The sequence below is a fragment of the Cheilinus undulatus genome, linkage group 12 (assembly GCF_018320785.1).
Source record: "Cheilinus undulatus linkage group 12, ASM1832078v1, whole genome shotgun sequence".
NCBI lineage: Eukaryota > Metazoa > Chordata > Actinopteri > Labriformes > Labridae > Cheilinus > Cheilinus undulatus.
In genome coordinates this window covers 36,798,467-36,819,735 of record NC_054876.1, presented here as the reverse complement: position 1 = coordinate 36,819,735, position 21,269 = coordinate 36,798,467, and the positions used below count along the sequence as shown (strand labels likewise).

At 39.3% G+C, this 21,269-nt stretch overlaps 1 protein-coding gene across 2 annotated transcripts in view; it reads right to left on the bottom strand.

The window, feature by feature from the left end:
* Positions 1–20,548, bottom strand: part of LOC121518325 (spectrin beta chain, non-erythrocytic 1) — a 67,724-nt gene extending 47,176 nt beyond the window's left edge. For both annotated transcript variants that reach the window (XM_041800563.1, XM_041800565.1), the window contains exons 1-2: positions 20,093–20,548; positions 3,721–3,908 (exon numbers count right to left, since the gene is read on the bottom strand). In XM_041800563.1, the coding sequence (XP_041656497.1) occupies positions 3,721–3,877 (157 nt within the window). In that variant the 5' untranslated portion in view covers positions 3,878–3,908; positions 20,093–20,548. The remainder of the gene's footprint in view (positions 1–3,720; positions 3,909–20,092) is intronic.
* Positions 20,549–21,269: the final 721 nt, after the last annotated feature.

Sequence of the window (21,269 nt, the reverse complement as noted above, 5' to 3'; positions counted from 1 at the left end):
CACGTAAGTAAAAAGCAGCTTACAGGATGCAGAAGGTCTTGACATGTGGGGATTAGTTGTAAAAGGTGGGCAGGAGTAGTTCTCGGTGGGGGGGGTAGCTGCGCCAGCATGTCAAAGAATGTGCACATCAAGCCCATACTTGTTAAACAGAGATGGTATCACAAATATTCACACAGAAGCACACACACGCACACCACCATAATTATACAAGGGAAAGGTACAGAAAATGTTTAAATAAAGAACAACGGCAGCACCCACAGTCTGTAACATTGGCACAAGGAAATGAGTCGTGCTCTATTTGTAAGTGAAATGAAGTTTATCTGTTGGAAAGACTGACTACAGCAGGGCTCCATGGCTATCAGAGTATGTGGCTTTTGCAGCTACTGTCTGTTAGTTTGTGTGTGGTTGTGTGTGTGGGTGCCTGACTGCCTGTTGCTCCCCCCTGCTGGGTTCTCAATGATACTGCAACCTGTTTTAATAAAGACATTTTCTCTTCAGACTGGGATACCAAGAACAAACAGGGTTACTTTGATAAACACTAAAGCACCAAACAACACACAAAGAATTGGATGTACTTAGTTTGAGCCTAGAAAATAAAAAGACAGACATACGATTAAACCCTTGTACAACTTGAAAAGATGACTGCAAATTGCAGGTAAGTATGGCAAATGAGGAAACAGAGCTGCAGATGAAAATCAACATTATGAAAAAAATGCCTACTCCTTAATTTCACTGTGATCATTACAGTGTATATACGTTTTGAGCACAACTCAAAATAGGTCCACCTGGATGCGCATTTTTGGTGTTTTATTCATGGTTATTTTTGAAAAAATTGTAATTTTAAAATATATATTTGTACATGCATAATAATTTGGATGGCTGATTCATGTTTCACTCTTGATATATTGATGGGTTTTTAATCCTACCTACAGCTCAAAGTCTAGTCGGATCACCTCATTCCATCACATCCTATTGCTCTTCAGTGAATCGACTCTACAGCCGCCTGCCTTTGTCCTCATTTTGGAAGTATTTCTGTCTTGCCCTATAAAGACAGTTGTGCCTTTTGGGACAACAAAAAATAAAGTTTGTACCTCCACTTTCAGAGCTTAATTCCACTTGTAAAAAGAACTGTTTACCTGTGAATTTCTATCTTAAAGTAAGCCATGACACAAACTGTTGTTGTAAATACTTTTAAAGGGTACAACCTTAGGGTTTGGACAAAATGCTGATGTCTCTGATTTTATCTGAAATAAAGCGCTGGGTGCAAGTTTTTATTCTAATAGAGGCACTGGGACTTCATAACCAAATATATTATGTTCTAAATTACATCCATCCATCCATCTTCTTCTGCTTATCCAAGATCGGGTCGCGGGGGCAGCAGCCTAAGCAGGGAAGCCCAGACTTCCCTCTCTCCAGCCACTTCGTCCAGCTCTTCCCGGGGGATCCCGTGGCGTTCCCAGGCCAGCCGAGCGACATAGTCTCTCCAGCGTGTCCTGGGTCTTCCCCGGGGCCTCCCCCCAGTGGGACTTGCCCGGAACACCTCACCAGGGAGGCGTCCAGGAGGCATCCGGACCAGATGCCCGAGCCACCTCATCTGGCTCCTCTCAACGCGGAGGAGCAGCGGCTCTACTCCGAGTCTCTCCCGGATGGCCAAGCATCTCACCCTATCTGTAAGGGAGAGCCCAGACACCCTGCATTTTTTTTTTATGTTCCAAATTACATAAAAAACAAATATCATTTTTATTGTTTTGCTAAATGTATTTTCTCATGAACAAAAAGTGCCACCAGAGGCAGTCAGGCCTAAAAATATCCACTCAGGATGTGTTTTCTCGCACAGTGGACGAAAGCATCCTGACAAATTCACAGCAGAAATGCATTGAAGAAAGTAATTTGTCAAGAATCCAAGAAATGTCCGAAAAAAAGGCCATCCTCCTGGGCCACGATGGGGCAAAAACACTTGTAGAATTTTCTGATGTATCTTTCTGCCAAGGGGCTAAAGATGTAAATTAGCTGTAAGGCCAGCTCTTATTCAACAGTTGTGTTGTGCAAAGTCCCCATCAAATAAACTAATAAACTAGTGATGCACGATGAGCATTCGTTTCTATTTGTTTTAAGTTTATTTGGTAGGGTCAGATACAGTATACAGAGACAACTGTAAACAGCCATCCCATGGAAGTATTGTAGTGTTTTTAGCAAATGCTAATTTGCAACACCTGTCCCTAGAAGGGTTTTAATGAGAATAAAAAGCTAAAACAGGTCAAATAACAGAATGTTTCCTACTCCTGATGGTGGATAACATAATATATTTTTTTCCCATTGTTGATTTTTAAAAAGAAGCTTATTTCATGTATTTATGCACATCTGGAGGTAAGCGGGATTAATGTGTTGTGAGCAAAGATATTTATAACCAATTCTAGCTGATATCACTCATGCTTAAGCCTACATCAAAACACAAAAAACAGGTCAGACTTTTTAACTGTTATTCAGTTTTGTTTGTTTTTTTTTTGTTTTTTTTTATTTTGACTTGTACATTTCTGTCCCAAACAAAGTCAATCATAAACCAGCAGCTCATATACTTTGCTGTTCAAGAGTTTTCTTTTTTTTTCCTCCAAAGGCAGGTAGAATGTAAAGTGAGCCTTTAATAGAAACTAATGGTATTGTTAGTAGTGAACTTTATGTTCTGATGTTGTCGATCTGACTTGAATGCGTGTGGAAACCATATTAAACAGAGCAGGCAGGGACATGTCTAAGTTGTAGTTCAAGAGACTGTCAGACTGATTTTGTAATTAACAGCGTTGTGTTTTGGATGTCTCTGACAAACTTTCTGCAGTTATGCTGAATCAGCACTCTGCTGGCATTAGCCTTCAGCTTGGTGGTAATGCTAGCAGCTACTGCTGCTTCGTATTCTGCTAATGGTCCGCTGTTAGGATGACGACTCATATGTGGCTTTTAAGATAACACCTACTATTTTGCAATGTGAATTATCATGGGGAAGCAAATGAATTCCTTTATTATTGGTGGACTTATTGGTTAATAGTTATCGGAAAAATAAAACTTTATAAAATATTTGCAATATTAGCAGATAATTTACATGTGTCCATAATTGTTGTGCACCTCTATAAAAAAAAAAACTAAACTTAAGTCAACAATAGCATTATGAACCAGGCTTTGTAAAAACAGAACATTTAAAGATATTCTGCAAAGTTTTAGGTAGTTTGCTCTTAGGGTTACAAAAATGTGTTTGATATAGACCAGAAAGAAGTCCATAACCTTGCTAATTGTTTTGTTGGCTTACATATTGACAGAACTATTTTATCTTTAACATCAGAATCATCATAACAGCTTTCACATCATACTGTTCAACTCAGCAGGATTTAATGGACCCCTGCAGTGTGATTTGTCCATCAGTTCTTGTTAATGGTGTAATAATAGGCCTTCTTTGCTATTTTCATTTCACAGCTGACTGAACCTCTGTGGTGAGGATTTCCTTAACCATTACATTTATTACCAACTTAAAAAACACCCTTAACATTTTTCCAATTTTGTGTATGTAATGGAGCCTTTTTATATTCAAATTTTTGCATTCTATTTTTTTTAAATTTAAAATAAGTAGTGTTTCAAATACAACAAATGTTTGGTTCAGTAGTCATCACAAACACACAGAATATTACGTGACATACTGCAATGATGTGCATTGGTGTTGCCTGAATTCAAGCATACCTGCCAGAGCTTTGATGCGTGAGCGTTCAAAGAGGCGTGCTGAACTGTTCTCATTATCCCAGTCAGTCTCTGCTGCCAGGTCCCAGCGGTTGTTGATGTCATTGTACTGCTGCTGAATCTCCAAGCTGTCAAAGTCCGTCGGCGAGATGGTGCTCATGGTGTCAAGGCTGGAGGCAAACACATTCAACCTACGATGCAAACACAGAGACATAAAAGCATCTGTAGTCAGTACTTGCAAAACAGACAGAGGATCTAACAGGATAACAAAGACTTCACAAGACTGACCCTAGAAATGTTTTCAAAGCGACAATCTAAGATGTTTAGGAGGTGAATGTCTATTTCTATTTATTCAGAGGCCAGATGATGCACTGTAACATCCATCAGCCACACTCTCCTCAGCCTCACAGCTGCACTCAACTTTTATTTAAACAAATGACAGTCATGCAAATAACAGCGCGGACAGTACAACTGCCAGAGTGTATAATAAGATAAAAACTTTAAGATAAGTTCAGCAACTGTCATGGAGTTGTTAAGCTAGCAAAGCAATAATTGAATATAACTTCTCCTGTAAGCCAGGGCAACTCCAGTAATCTCATTTCAGCCAGAGTGTTGATGGTAGAGACAACCTCAAAGTACGCTGATTAGATCTTGACTTGCACATGTGGAAAACCTAGAAAGCTAGACCCACGCACACAAAATAAAATGCCAATATGAAAAAAGGAAGCAAAGCCACAACTGCCAAAACTCTCATTGCATTTAGACTGGGAAGGAATGACTAAAGTGTGCATGAATATCATTCATTATTCTAGTCAGTTTGAACGATCTAATGAGACAAATAATAGTTTGATAACACTCCTGTCAACTGGTAAGAAAAGGAAGTCAATACTGACTATATCTAAGCATTACACAAGTTAAAACTACACAAATTATGCTGTTCATCATCATTCCTTACACTTTAAAGTGTGTTAAATACACCAAGAAAATCTGTTTCATGATTTTCAGGCGATGGAGTCTGTCCTTGTACCATGAATGCAAATGTAATCATATTTAAGATATTAACTATAAACCTCTTTATACTTCCACCTTTACCTTGTTTCTTAGAGAATAAAATGGGCCTGTGCTGCACAGATATGATGGTTTTTGAAGAAACAGGAGCTTTTTAGAGTTGCCTTTTCAAATCTACTCACTAAATGCAACTTCCAGTCATCTAAGGCATGTCATGACAGACTATTGTGGTTATTATGATTTCAACAGTGCACTTTGACATGTGTGGACAAACTGCCCAAGTCGTGAAAGATGTTTTGTTGTTATAATTACAGAATATACCTAGCTACTGCAACTGTGTCCTGTATCGGGGTATGGCCGGTGCCCGGGTGCAGTATGGTTTCATTCTCACTGACCAGAAGAATTAGATTTTGGGCCCAACTGTACTCTAGCCTGGAACCTGCAAAAGTTTCTATAGCCTGTACTGTATTAAACATTGAAAGGAGAAGAAAATGGTTTGTTTCAATGGTTTTTAAGATTGACTTGTGAATGTGAAAGAGTTTTATGCACATCAGACAGTTCAGGACAAATACACAGACTGATTAACCCAGTTCACACCACTGAAACTGAAGGAGGCTATGTACCATTTCCACTGCAACAACTCTCTGTGCTTTAGTTTCAATGCCTAATTTTCATCCCTGTCTTGTAGCTGAATATAGCTTGTAGTATGCAATATACATGAGGACAATGACATGAAATGAGTTTTTTGCTACAGTTGCATCTCTGTTTTAGTAAAAAACAAACAAACAAACAAACAAACAAAAAAAAAAACGGCACAGATGGCCTAGTAGTTAAGGTTTGCCCCATGCACGTGGGTGGCCCAGGTTCAAGTCCAGCCTGTGGCTCCTTTACCATCTGTCTCTCCTCCACTCTCTCATCTCCCTGTTTTCAGCCAATGTTCTCCTCTATAAATAAAGGTGTAAAATTCCCCAAAAATATATCTTATCAAGAAAGAAAGAAAAAGGGAAAAATGTTTTTAAAAATAAGATCTGGAGTGTGGATTCATCTGTGGGTGCTTCAATCTTATATCTCTTTAATCTGTCCAGACCTCTGCCATGCAGCTCAGTTCTCCCAGCTGCAACATTCTGAGACAGTCTCATTGCATTATGAATCTTTGGTCTACATGGGGCTTTACACCCCTGGAATCTAGCAGTTTTACCTCCCTCAAAGCATGACAAGCTTACATGTGAATCCCTTTTTAACCCATAACAGTGGAACAAAACTGTATGAAGATAGTATGCAGACCAGCTTATCAAAATATCGCTCTACAGCCCTTCTCCTGGTCAAACTGCAACAAAACAGATTTTGTGTATATTCACACTTCCTGTCCTTACACTTACATTTAGCCATACAACTCTTCATTCCTGCTATTTCTACAAACTCAGCATGCAGTTACAGGGTGCCTGTGAAGCAGTTATATAACACGGATACCCTCATATGGCAACAATCAATACCTCGTAAACAAGGAGGTCAATGCTACGGCTTCCTCTGACTGGCTCAGTTACTGTATTTTGCAGACAGGTTTAACTTGAGCCACATACAAACACTTCAGCTACTCTTGCAATGATAGTGCATAGTGTGTGTTTATGACAGAGCAAGAAGTACTGCACTGAAATTACAGAAACTACAAAATATATATTGTTAAATTGCGTCATTGACTTCACAAGAAAGATGTGAACTCAGATTTTAAAAGATTTTCAGATACAAAAAACCTGAGAATTAGGGGTGAATGGCCGTTAATTGGCCAAAATGAAGTTAAACAACATAATAAGAAGAAGGCAGCAAAAAGATGACAGACGACAGTTAAAAAATAAGGGAGTTAAAATAAGGATGAGGCAGAAAAAGAGGTGAAACGGACACCAAATTGAAGTGAATAAATACCTCTATACTGCAGTGCACTTCGTCTTTTTTAGCATTTTTAATTTATTATTGACTTATAGATACAGTGATGTATCATCATGGTCAATGTATCATGTAGCTTATCATATCATATTGTACCCATTGTATTATATCATGTTGTATCATACTGTGAGTTACCCTGCAATTCCTTCCCCTACACTACACATTTCACCTCGTATCGTGTACACAAAAAGTATTAAATTAATAAACTATGAGCATTAAAGGCCACTTTCAGCTTATTAAGAAATTGGATAAACATACCTATCTTTTGCCCAATCACCTATTTTATTCGGTGCGAATATAAAGTTTAATCCTTTTGCTTTTGTTCTGTTTGCGTGAGCAAAGGACAAAAGCACAAGAAGAAGAGAGAGAGGAAACAGCCAACACTCCAAACAGTAGCAAGAGTGTTGGGGACAGTATTTTTGGAGTGAAGCTACAATAAATGTCATGCTCAAATAATTAGAGATATACCGTAATACCTGGACTATAAGTTGCCCCAGTATGTATTTTTTTGAAGTCTTCCAAATGGTAAACTGTCTTCCTTTGTGACGCTTTCCATTTCATTCAGCAAGGTCCATAACATGGACTTAGCAACTAGGGGTAGATCAGCCTGGCAGATTATTGATGTCAATATTTTGCATATGGCTGATTATCTGGATCAGCATCTTACCAATGATCATTAAAACTAACTAATAAAGAAGTGTGCTACTTTGGCTCCACTGCAAAGCGCATCATACCCTCTGGCTTTGTTGTCACTCTCCACAGTTTCACCAAATTGTCTTTTACACATTTTTGCCAAATTAAGTACATTTTGTATGTCATAATAAATGCATATTGATTCGAAATATCAGTTATTGATCCCATCAACTACTAATAATCGGTATCTGTATCAGCACTGAAAAACTGATATCAACGATCCTAGTATCAACCGTTTTTGCACATTTACTAGCTATAGTTTGGTAGTTGAGCTCCCAGCCTGTGATGATTGTGAGACGGACTCAGAGCCGACATCTCTCTGCCACTCTGCCCTTCACCTGTCATTTGTTGTCTTTAACTGTGGGCTGTTTTAAGTACTCCACAAGGTTTATTTGCTTAACAGTATACTCGGTTTTCTTTAAAATTTGAGATTATGACCTTCACAGGGAGAGAAGTGGTTAAAAAGCAGCAACAGCTCCCACCATTCTGGTCTGTGTCATTGTGTATTCCAGCACATTCTGAGCAGGAAAGCAGTTGCTTGCAATACACAGTAAATGGAGCAAATTTTCACTCATGTCAGGTCTTGTGCAGTGTGACACTGGCAGCTGCCAGATTTGTGGTAATGATGGCGCATGTCTCAGCACTTTAGTCTGGTTAATTGGTTGGACTGGTACAAAGGACATAGAAAGCTTTTTACAATGAAAATTACATATTAAAAGTAGGGCTGACAGCCTCAAGTCGATTGGTTGATTAATTGGTCGATGACCTCATGGTCGACCAAAATCCAATTAGTCGAATAATCACACGTGCTACTTTAATTGGAAGAATCAATTTTTTTGCAGGGGTGAGAAGGGAGACATTATGTGTTTTTATGTTTTCACTCATCTAGTGTTACAAAATATAATTTACAAAAAAAATAACTATGAATATAACTATTCAAATATAATTTACTAATTAGTTTCAGGTTAAATACCCAGAAAGTCAAAACAACGTCACTAGGACCCACAAAAGCCTGTTTATACTCTGTTTCCCGTTAATTGACAACATGTCGAAAAAACTAGCGGTGTGGCAACATTTTGTTAAAAAGGATGGTTCTGGTCCATCCCACGAACAATCGTTTAATTGATGACCACGTGCGATTTTAGTCAACCAAGATTTTCTTTGGTTGACTACAGCCCTAATTAAAAGCGCATCTCATACACCCAATTTAACAGTAAATACCCTTTAACTCCTATAGGTCAAGAAACTTACAACAGACAGTTGCCATTGGAAATCACTTAGACAAGCTCACTACAGTGCTATGACAAAACAACACGAGCTCCAATGTAAATTACCAACACTGAGAGCTAGCACCATTAATGCTAGCTGGATAGACAATAAGTTGGTAGCAACACAGCCCATACTGCATCAGCATGCTAAAAAGAGGAGAAAGAGAAGCCAGCAGTAGATTTTGCTCTTTTAGGTCATGTACTTTGGAAAAGAAATAAATCCATTCAATCAGAGTATAACCATTCCCTGATTATTCCCTGTTTTTGGTAAACACACTGATTGCCACTGTTGTTTGTAAAAAGGACAACAACTGCAAATGTCTAGACAGATCATGCTGTAGTATGAGACACTGACACTCAATCAGGGATCTACATGAGGATTACCCCCCACTCCTCCACAACCAGACAGGCCCATTAACTAACTGGGGCCATTTGTTGAAGAGCACTGAACGGATTTATAGATGAGGTTGAGTAGTCAGTTTGCTAATACCTTTTCGTTGATCTTTTGTTGTGTCTAGCCGTGGCTGACTACACAGATGATTGGAAAAAGAGGGGAAGGTGGTAAAAATGGAGAAGATTTCTCAACTTAGTCAACGCAACTTAATTATTTATCCAACACATGGAAAATGCAGTTCTTACATTTTGATCTTAGCTATATATATCTGCAGGGTGGGTTTAGTTTAGTCTACATTGGATTACTTTGCACTACAGTGAGAGGAAGAGAAGAGATTCCAGGCAACAAATGAGGTGGTTCTCCAGAGAGATTAAGTAGGCCAGCTAAGCAACACATTGCACACTAATGAGGTATTCATGTATTCACACTCTGTTCTTTTCCTTGAGGTGGGGTTGAGCAACACTTGGATCAGTCATGGCCAGCTATGTCAATGTATCCTCTCAATCACACTTCAAAATCGATAACTAACAGCTGTCAGAATCAATTCTTGCTTTTAATACTGTAGCTGCAGTGCACAGTTGAGTTAAGTCCATTGTATCTATCATCTCAAGAAGAGTAAAGAAACAGACACCACATAGCATCCTTGGGCTAAGTTTCAGAAATAGTAACTGAGGGGGGATTTGAATGGTTTAAAAAGCTGTTTTTTTTAACAAAACATTCAGCTTGAAATCTTCCATTATCTTTTTGCAGCACTGAGTATGTGGAAGAGAGAATGAGTCAGAGTAATTATCTGCATAACAGGAGGACTTGTTGTGGGACTGAGCGACATTATTCCATTTTATTTTGTTGTTTGTTTTGTAAGGATCATTGCAAGGTTATTTTGCCGTCATTAGCATGTTTAAAGCACAGAAAAATATCAGCAAAAGAGGGAGAGGAGATGGATAAAAAGTCCGTGGTGTGGCAATTTACAATACCTCTGTAAGCTATTCAATTTTTTTAGGACACCAGGATGCATCATCAGAGGGATATGATTTTGCCATGGAAGACACACAAAGTTGTTTTGACTCAACAGTAAATTAACATTAACACACTACATAAAATAAAATATATATGGTGTTTTAATCTAAACAAGTGCCCCACTGATCCTTTGGTACATCAACAGATTTAGCTTAAAAAACTGTACACCATTACTGTTCCCATTAGTCTTTAAAACCACAGACTACAGCGTCAGCCCAACTCCCCAGGTACACCTTACTTTTGTCAAGCTAAGTCAAGCAAGTCACACACATTCTGCCAATAAAAAAATAAAACAAAGGCTTTGTAAATCCTATTAGGAGCAGATTAAGAAGTCGCTGGGAATAGAAACTAAATGCAGGGATTAGAGAAGAAGGCAGAACAGCGCCTCCACACTGCCCCCCAACCTGCCACCTCCCCACTGAATAGAACCCCAGGACTTGGTTATGTCTGAACCAACTGAGCATGTGCAAAGCCGCCAGTGTGTTTATACTGGATCTGATTCCCTAATTCACAGCCTGTATGTTGTCTGAAACACAATTACCACATGGTCGATCCACAAATCAATTGTTTAATTCTCACCCTTTTCAATCAAAAAACAAGCTGTGGGGAAAATGATTAACATAATAAATAAAAATATCTGCCAAAGGAGACTAAATGCTGATAAAGAGCTGAGAAGTAAGCTCTACACACAGATTAAATGACCAATACGTCACAGGAAAGAACTCACTATCAAGGGCTGGCCTGTCAGAAATGAAGTCCATGACAATCCGTCTGTGGGAGTGGACCATGTGGAGGGTTAGAGGGGGGGCAGGACCAGTGAGGTCACAAGAGTCTCTACGCAAATGGAGGGCAATCCTTCTCTTATTGTCTGCAGGAAGAGGGTCGGCTCAGTGTCCACGCTAATCGCTCCTCAATGGATCAGACAAACAATCCCCTGACCTACTATGATACAACCTACTGTGCTCATCCTCGCTGACACACACAAACACACACATCACAGTGTGGCACGAAAACCACGCATGAAAGCTGAGCTGATCTATTACACTCTTAACCACCACCACCCAGCCTCTTTTACACACACATGCACTGCTCCTGAAAGCCACACAGAAATCCATCCACTCAGCATATACCCATAAAGTGTATCGGCTTTCAGCACACACAACGACTTGTTTCAAGATCAACAATCATGCTAGCTAGAGTGACGTACAAATACCCTATCCAGGACCAGAAAGAAACCAAATCAGAAACAGAAAAATAGCTTTCAACTACAGCTGTGCTCTGAAAAACTCAAAAGGCACAAAAGGAGCCCTTTGAGTCCTGTTTTTTTAAACACAAACCTTCTGGAGACATCAGATGTTAGCCCCTGAGCAAGTGCGGTGCAACAATACTGCTCATACCAGACAGAGACACAAACAGGCAGCCAGTCAGACAGATGCGCCACATAAAGAGGGAATAAAAAGAGGCCCCATGAAAGAAAATCCCCTCAAGGCCTAATCCACAAAAACATGACAAAAACACACATTAATGTAATAAAAGATTTAGAATCTGTCACATATCCTTCATATGACAATATGCTTTTGATATCCTCTCAAATCAGAAAAAAATAAACATAAATAAATAACAGCTTCTGCAACTAGGGCTAGAAAATTTTGAAAAAAAAAGGGTATCTTTTATTCCAATATTGCAAATTGCAATTTAATATGCTTTTTTAAGTTCTTTATCTTGTTTTGTTCACAAACACAAGCAGTAAATCATTGTCTATTATAACTAGGGATGCACAATATTGCATTTTTTGCCAATATTTGATATACCTATATTTCCAAACATATTTTAGCCGATATCTACACACTTTTTTTCATCATCAAGAACACCAAGCATCTCCTGTTCAAAGTGAGGCTGAGTCAAGCTGAGCTGAGAGAGGAGCTGGGAAGTAGACAATCTAGTAGTTGTTTTTACATTTGCGGGTTCATGCAAAATTTTTAGAGCTCACTGAGGGCCCCTTGAGAGTGTGGTACCTGAGTCAACCACCTACATCTGATGGTGCAGTTGTGCAGAGTGCTAATATTTAACGCTGATATATGGGGATGAATATCAAAAACCGGTACCAACATGGCACTGTCACCAACACATCTGACACCAACCGAACCAAATTACAACACAGATATCGGTACTTAATTTTGATACGCTGCCACCCCAATGAAAGGCAAGAGATACACTATGGAATTTGTGTGATTTATGTGTCAAGTTTTCTTATTCCAAGTTCGACAAGCACCTTCCAAAAATATTTCTACAAATCATTTATGATACCTAGACAGTTTTTTCTACTGCTGTCACATTTTTTCTCTCAAAAGTATCAATTTAGGTCCTGTTTAGGCCCTGGCACCTTACAAAAAGTATTGATCTAGCACAGATATTGGAAAAAAAAAAAAAAAAACAATGATTCCCAACCCTACCGATATATGATTTATACTGCCGATATATTAGCTGTAAATTTTGGACGAAATTTTCATATCTTCCAATGAAGGCATCATGTTGACAATATGGTGCATCCCTGATTATAACTAGCACATAATTGAAAAAGGGCTGTCAAACAATTTTGTAAACTATCTAACTGTGTTTCTTTTGACACAAACTGCAAATTCTATATAACTGTGTTGAGGAGATCATCATTTTTCTCACTCATTTGATTGAGAAAAACATATACAAAAACAAGGAAAGTAGGATTTTTCTGCAATACATTCTATAAAAATGACACTTGAATGTTTGCATAATGTGTTGAGCATAACATCTCTGCTTAACTAGTATTTTGGTACACATTCAGGGTAAAGAAATAAATGTGTTATATTGTGATTTAATCTAAATTTCAATTTGCACTCTCAGCTGCAACTCTATTTTTGTGATATTTAAACAACTCTGCAGGACTGCATGAACACCATGAAAGCACACACATACAATGACAGCATGACTTTAATGCTGTTATAAGATATCCCCAAGCTAGGTTAGCTGAGGCCAAGGCTTTCTCTAAAATTAAAAAGGAAAGTCTTAAGTAAGGACATGCACCTTAAGTGAAACTGTTCAAAAGAAAAAAAAGGCTTATGAGAAAAGGAAAGGGTGAAAGTGGGACAATGAGAAATGCCTCAGGGCTAAATCCCAGCTTCTGACCAGCGAGACGCACATCAGGCTATCGCTCACAGCAGAACGACACCGCCTCAGAAAGCAGGGCAGAGCCAGAGACGTGAGAGGCAGTGCCACCAACACACTCCTCGTCATCCCTCCTCCCTTCTCTGGTGCTGTTTCCCTTCACCCAGCTGGTCTGTTTGTCACCGCACCCGTTAATCAGAGAGAGAGGAGAAGAGAAATAGAGCCCACAATCAGCTGCCTGCAGGGAATTAGGCCTGTGCACATTAGCCAGACACACTGCCACCGAGCACCAAGGGAATAGAATAGAGAGACACACACACAAAAAAACCACTCCCAGGTCTGCCAAACAAAGAGCTATCAGCCTTTCCATACAACTCTTAGTAAAAGCAGTAGTGTGGCACTGGTTTTCAAAATGGACCATATTTTGCTGAAAACATATTCTCATGACTGTAAAGCAACCAAGAGACTCAAATGAACTGATTCTAATGAGTTCAAGCTGAGGTGGCACCTCTGTGCTGTCTGCCTGTGATATTCAGATGAGGCTGGAGGGTGGGGAGACAGATCCCAAAATGCAGTGCACAAAGCCTGCCCCGCCAAACTGGCCCCATACAATGAAGGAGTCAGCAGAGAGCTGAGGCCAGCCGTCGAGCCTTTCCTGTTTGCAGAGATGAGGCAGCCAGAGGCACATATGCATCAGAGGCCCCTCCACAGGCTGCTGATCCCAGCCTGAATGCCCAGCTGAATAGGACAGCAGAGGTCCTTTGTTGACCTGTAGCATCACATTCATCAAACACTCAAGCGGCAGCATGCCGCATGGATACAGACAATTTGCTTGTTTTGGGCACCGGTTCTGCACACAGTTGAAAATAAATCAAATGATCTCCTGTTTTCTAGAAGGTTATTCTCATACTGAAATTATATCATTACGGTAAGCATCCTTTTTCTGAGGTAATGCATTGCAGCCTTGACTCATCAGGTTACTGGGTGAGACAGCCAGTACTTGCTGATCTCTCTCATTGAGATGCATGAGTAAACAAGAAGTAGGAGTAAGAAGTTTCACAGCTGAATTCTCAAAGTTTCCCCTGAAGAGTCATGTGCAAAAATGCTGCTGAAACAAATGTATCTCAGGAGTATGAAAAAGTAAAACATTGGTTTTTGAAGAAAGTTAAAACAATACACCTGATACATTTTCAAAACATTCCCTAACCCTATCTAAAATATTATCACTAGCACATCCAGAACTTCCAAGGAACTTCCACAGCCTGCAAAGTAAATAGGCAGGGCAAAGTTGTAGTAGCTGCAGCTTATCCTGCTTCTGTTTCTGAACGAGTCCTGAGCTCAGTCTGTGCTTTGAAGTGCACTTGGCTGGAAGTCAGTGGCAGCATCAATCTCTGAAGCTGCCAGAAACCTAAATTAAAAACATCACTGAATGAAATATTCATACAGATCAGGCTAATCTGCCTGGGATTGGTTCTGTCCATCTTAAAACACACAAGACCAAGTGCAAGCGTAAGCACCGTCAGCATGTCTGCAGGTCTGCTTCTGCATGTGTGTGGAGGGTTATGCTGATGCATGGTTGATGATGAGGCACTCAGGGATCAAGGACTGTAAAAACTGAACACCCTTACCACTTCAAGGGCGATGTAAAACGCCTCACACCAACAACAACATAACAAACAGAAATTTGAACCTGGAGGTGAAGAACTACAGTAGAATCTGAGGAACTGGAACATTCTTTCATTTCATGCACACGCCTCAAATCTGTTGATCTTCAAATCAAGATGCAACAACCAAAGATATAGAACATATATGCACGGCTCAAACACCCACAGTCCCTGTGCCTGTGTGGAGGCGGTGTTGAACTGTGTATAAGAAGCGGTGTCAAGGCGTCTCTGCTTTAACCAGAGATTTCCTGAGACTTCAAATTGCAGCCTTTGGTGTAAACATGTTATGAGAAACATGAGTTTCTAAAAGTTAGAAGATAAAATTCCATGTAAGAAATGATCTGATGTAAAACTTCACACAAACACCAGGAGGATATCATTGTGTTGAAATATAAGTAGGGTCTAACAAATATTAAAAAATGTCTGCAAATACAGTCGGGTATGGTACGTCAGCATCATCAACATATTTTCTTAGCTGATTTAGAAGATTTAGAGACTGAGTATTGTTTTGTTTGAGAAAGCAGCTTTTGGAAAGAATACTCTCAATCAAATCAGTAAATGAGTAATAAAAATAAACATCTGCAATCCAGCTTAAATATATATATATATATATATAATTTTTAATAAATAAAAACAATCTCTTTTTTTCTCCTCTATATCTGTACTGTATCAGCTCAAGGAGTCCATGCCAATCAGACTATAGCTGAAAGCAAAAACTTCCCTTTTTGTGAGTCAAATACTGTCCAGATCAATACCAGAAATGTTTGAATTTCCTAACATAGCTCTGTGCTGAATTGGCAGAGAGCTTTTTACACTTACAGATTCCTGTGGGGGTGGCAGCACTGTGAGCCTGTGGTGCACATGTGCAACAACTGCTCAGAGTTTCTGCCTCTGCAGAAAAAAAGCCTGCCCACGCACTAGGGCGCTGAACTTCAAACAAAGTCATTCCAATGACCTGTGTTTATTTTTTTCTCAAGAATATGCGGTTAATGTTGCAATTACAGTACACTCCAGGCCATAAATACATAACATTAGAAAATCACAGCAGGTCTTTAGCATGGTTGTGTGGCTGTCTGATTCCTCCTCCCAGTTGTGTCCCCTGTAATGCCCTCTTTCTTGCTACCCCTCTTTTTTCTGACTTGATTAAAAATTAAGGAGATGAGCGGCTTCTCCTCTCCATGAACTATTGAACTAGTAGTAAACACATTAGCATGCACATTTTATACTAGCAGATTATAATCATCAAATTAACAGTAATGTGCCCATCATTAATGGTTGGTCTAGACAAGGATGACTGTTATTTAAACACAGTGCACTATTGCACAGTCATCTATGAAGAGAATGGATTACAGAGGTTTGGAAAATAATCTGCATGGAAAGCTGGACACCAGCCATTAAAAGCCAGTTGTATGGAAAGATGGAACAGCATGCCAACAATGTTTTCCTGCTGACTGTAAATGCTAGTATCTAACCACTCAAAAACCTTTAAATACACTTTAACTATTGGCCAATGTTTAATTTTAGATGCATGATAATTTGGCATTTATATTAATGACGCCGTGCTAAAAAATGGGTGCATATTTTATGCAGATGACACAGTTTTTCAGGACAGTTCTTCAGTTTAATTGGTCTCAGCTGGTTTTAAGATGAAATTAATCTTATGTTACAGAAAAAAAGTTATGTTTCAGCATTACTTTGTAGAAAAGATGCTGTAATATTCATGCTTATGACCTACTTATAAAAATCCTGAAAAAATACACTGGAGTGATCTAATGAGTGAAAATAGTTTGAATCGTAATAAAGTCATCTTTTCTATTGCAATTTTAAATCTCCATCAGTCATTTCCCTTAAAATCTATTTGACAGATCAAATCTATAAGTATTTCAAAAACCCATACAGTGGCTGGGTTTTTATATCCCCAGGAAAAAAACATGTTTATCAGAACACTGAGTTATGTCTTGGCACACTTAGTTTTTTCTTATATTCTTTGCATGTTTCAATTCAGTTCTTGCACAGTTGTAGAACAAGTGCCAAGTGTCACTACAGTTTCCAGTGTCACTTTCTGGCCCTGCAACACAAGGCACATGCAGTAGCATGCAGGGTTATTACATTTGACAAGGCTACATGTAAAAGATAAAAGGAATGCAGAAAAAATCACTGACTACTATTCTGATGCGTTTTACAATACAGGCCAAAAGAAAAGCAATGATACATAAAAAACGCACATCAGAAAGCAACACTGCTCACACAAGGCTGGCCTAGTGTCACGGTTCACTGCAGCACAATAGGAGTGTGAATGGCAGGAACTGAAAAAAAGCTTGTTCGAGAGGGATTTTGAGAATCAGCACTATGGGGGGCCCACATTCACAGTCCCAGTCCCATTGTTGAATGCTGTTCATCTCGCCAGCCAACAGCCATGTCTCATCCATCTATCATCACGGCCATTCTGTCACTCCATCAAAAGCCTTTACATGTATTTCAACCTGCAGGCCTTACACAATAACACAGCAGGATTTTATACTGGGATTCTATGAGCCAAGAGCCATCAACCAATATACAGCCAAATAAATGGATGCTGGTGCACTACCTGAACCTTCAAACATGTATCCAATATATCATTTATCCTGAAAATAAGCTCTTTTTTTGAAATGCTATAATTCATTTACATATTTAGTAGAATAAAAACAAACCAAGAGTTTGAGTTCGATTAATCTGCCAAATAATGAATAATGAAAATAAAATCAAGAACAGCAGTCAGTTCAATGAATAGTGCCAACTCGACTAAAATGAACATATAAACAAAAAATGTCAGCAAATTATAAGCTTTTTGCAAAAATGCATTTTTGCATTTCACTTTCAAGTGTGTTTGTGTGTGGTAGTGTGTCAATCTAGCCAGCCAAGACCAAGAACCACAAGAACAGCTCAATGGCCCATCAATTATTCCAAGAACCCTGTGTGTTTTAATGCACAATTACACAGTGTTATTTTCACATTTGTTATTTAGTCATATCACAGCAGGCTTCTGCGGCTACATTTCAGCGTCAGCTCCAAAGGGATGCTGTTAATTATTTAGCATGTTGTATGTGGCCTGTAGACAATGCTCCATGAGCATCATTTCAACAAGATGAGCAGGGAGAAAAGTCATCATGTCGCCCTCTGGTGGCACCCTGCAAAGCTCAATGACAATGGAAGCCACCAATGGGGGATTTTGTGTTATTTTGACAAGTATTTCACAAAGAAACATAACTGATTGCTTTCAGAGTAACCAGATGGTTAAAATCTGCTTTAATCCACAGGAAGATAGGGCTCACATGTTTCATGCTTAATAAAATATGACGGATTAGTTACATATCTGTAGATCAACATGTCTAGAGGCTCTTTTTCACTGAGTGTAATGAAAACTACCAGTACTTGAACAAAATACCTTCTGAACCCTCTTGTGTGCATGATGATGTTTTCCAAAGAAAAATCAATCCAATTTATGTGTGCCTTTAAAGTAAAAAAGAGCAATATGAGTACCTAAAAAGGCAATAGATTTCTCTTTTTACTTTAGCTAGCCTTGTTATGTTAGTAAAGGCAGTATTTGATGGAAACAGTTCCACTTTTTATAGCCCTCACTAAGCAAAAATTAAAACATGTGTGGTATAGAAATTCAGACAAAGCTAAAATACCAGTTGTTGTGTTTTTACATCAAAGTGTGCATTGGTATCAGCTTTACGCGGCCTAAAAACAATTACATAGTGGATAAATAACCATTCTCTACACCCTGGGAGAGAAATAGAAAAAACAAAGTGCTACATTGCAAAAGAACAGCCTTTAAGCATGCATAAAAGCAAATAAAGGGAGTTGATAAAATGGTTGTAATTCATGCAATTGGTTATCTACAGTAACAGAATGAACCCCTTGCTTTCCAGATGACTTCAATTTCTCACATTCAGGTGGCAATCAATGTGTAAATCAGTCACTGAATATAAAGCAGACTGAGAACCTGTGATTTATTACATTGGGAGCAACACTGATATATAGGATAGGACGGTATGGCTATCCTTTCACTGAGAGGCCATTTGGTTCCATAAAATAGTCAGAGCTCTTAGTGTAAAGAGCACAGGTTTGATGATCTACCAAAGAACATCTGTGCTTAGAGGATTTTTACAGCCGGCTTTCTACTCTGCAAAAGGCAATGTGATACACTATTCCTTAACTGCTGTTCAGCCTTGTCCTTCAGACTAATTGTTTTGGCCTCCTTCTTCACGTCCCTTTTGATTGCAAATCATCCAAAAACAATAAACAAGCACAAACGATGAAAAAAATGCTCTCAACTTGATATGATACCTGCAATTCATTGCATGCAGAATCCTAATTTTAAAAAAGGCCAATCATGCAGGATGATTCAAAAGTTGAATTCATTAATATGCACGCCCCTATGTTTTTCTTTTCAGTCACGTTAACAAATTAACAATGGCCTAATGTTTCTGGGTCATTTCTTTTCAAGACCTTCTCCACGTGGCTAACAACTGTCAGCTCCAAATACCTGCAAAATTAGGGGTTACACATTAGAAAGCCTCACTGCTCAAATAGCATCTATATCCTTTCAAAACAAGTTGTGCACATGCCTTTGTTTTCAATTAAGTGCACTTTTTTACCTGATGCATCTTTGCTATGACTCACAGTCTAGGCCGGGCACGCAGTATAAATCTCAGTCTTATCATAACATAACCACACAGCCCACAATGTCGAGGGGGAAAAATGCAGCTTTATAAGATACCAGCACTATACTACATCTTACTGAGAGGTAACATATAATCCGGCTAGCAGACAGGCAACAAATCTTGGTTGGTTTAAAAGCAGATGATGAATCAATGATCCACAGGCTGCTTGTAACAGAACACGCAGATAGAATGTGGCTGCGTTTGACATCGATTCAAACAAAGGCAAGAAGACACAGACGTACAGAGAGATGGAGCCCAGTAACTATCATAAGGCAAATGCAGTCAAATACAATTCTACACCAGCCAGCTAACAAACCTGAAATACACATGGGTTCATTTCATGAAGCATCTCTTTCACAGTTTCAAAAATGGCATTTGCTGCAAGAGAATAGCGTTATCTGCTTGCCCGGACAGCTAATAGCAATGGTATGCTAACAGCAGTCACCTGAATATCACCGACTCCCCCTTCTCATTAGCTCAGTTATTAGTGGGTAGCCCAGTGATGGCGGGGAATAAAGAAAGCAGAAAATTCACGCTTACCCGTTATTTCGTCTCCTGTAGCAGAGGCTGTAGCTTTTATTGATATAGCGTCGTTATATTGAGCGATATTTCGGCAGACATGAAAGGTATCTTCCGTTGCTAACGACGCTTGCGCCTAAGCTAATTCAAATTTTAACGGTTAAAAATCCCAGGTGACACTCATCACGTCTCTCCGTTAAATCCGCATCCTCGAAAAATATCTTTTCCTCCGCGCTGATACCGGTGCAGCGCGTTACGAAACCAGTTTGCTCTATCTAGCTTTCATTCAAAACGTTCAGCGGGTAAGAAGAGGAAAAAAAATAGCCGAAGAGAAGAGCCCAGTTTCAAGGCAGGTATGAGACGGATATCCGCAGCAGCTTCTTGTTCCCCTCGCGGCCGTGCATCCGAAGGGCCGTCCGTGTACCTCGCTCACTCCCGCTCCCCGTAGCGTTACCCCCGTTCAACAGGGAGAAGAAAGAAAAAGTGGCCGTGGTGGTGGTAGTTAGGGGTGTGCGTTGGGGGGTGTGGGTGGTTGTGGTGGTGGGTAGGTAAGTGGGTGGGTGTGTGTGGGTGGGTGTTGACCCTTCACAGTCACATGGGAAACACCGTGCATAATATTTTCAGTATTCTTAACAAAAACAGCACAATACTGAGAGGAGAAGATGCTCCGTCCTTGCATCTGGTGCTGTCCCTGGTGCTAAAAATGAAACCATTCATACAGTATTCTATTTTAGAATTCAGTAACGCTTTCTGGAAATGACTGGAAGCATTACTGTTCGCTAGTGAGCTAAAACCAATGTGGAAAATGTGTCAAAATGAGCACAGAAACGTAAACTGAATGCACAACCGTCATCCACATGGTTTAGCTGCCTATAAAGCCAGGGTTTTATTAGATTAAAATTTACGTTTAAAAGCTGTTGACAAGGTTGTTTGGATCAATGATTATCATGAATATGTTACCACAAGCTGAGGCAAAAAAAAAAAATGCTATGCTGTCCAAATTGCACAAATATGTTTGAAACATTCAAATGTTTGCAATAAAGACAGTTTGCAGGAGTTTGCTGTTAATTTTGTAAATTAAAATCCAGAAGGTTCCAATATTTGGGTGCCTTGAGCTGCAGTTTTTATGGTTGATTTATTTTTGCCCTGCATTTAAACCAAGCACAGGGTTGTAGGAGTATATCAACATTTAAAATTC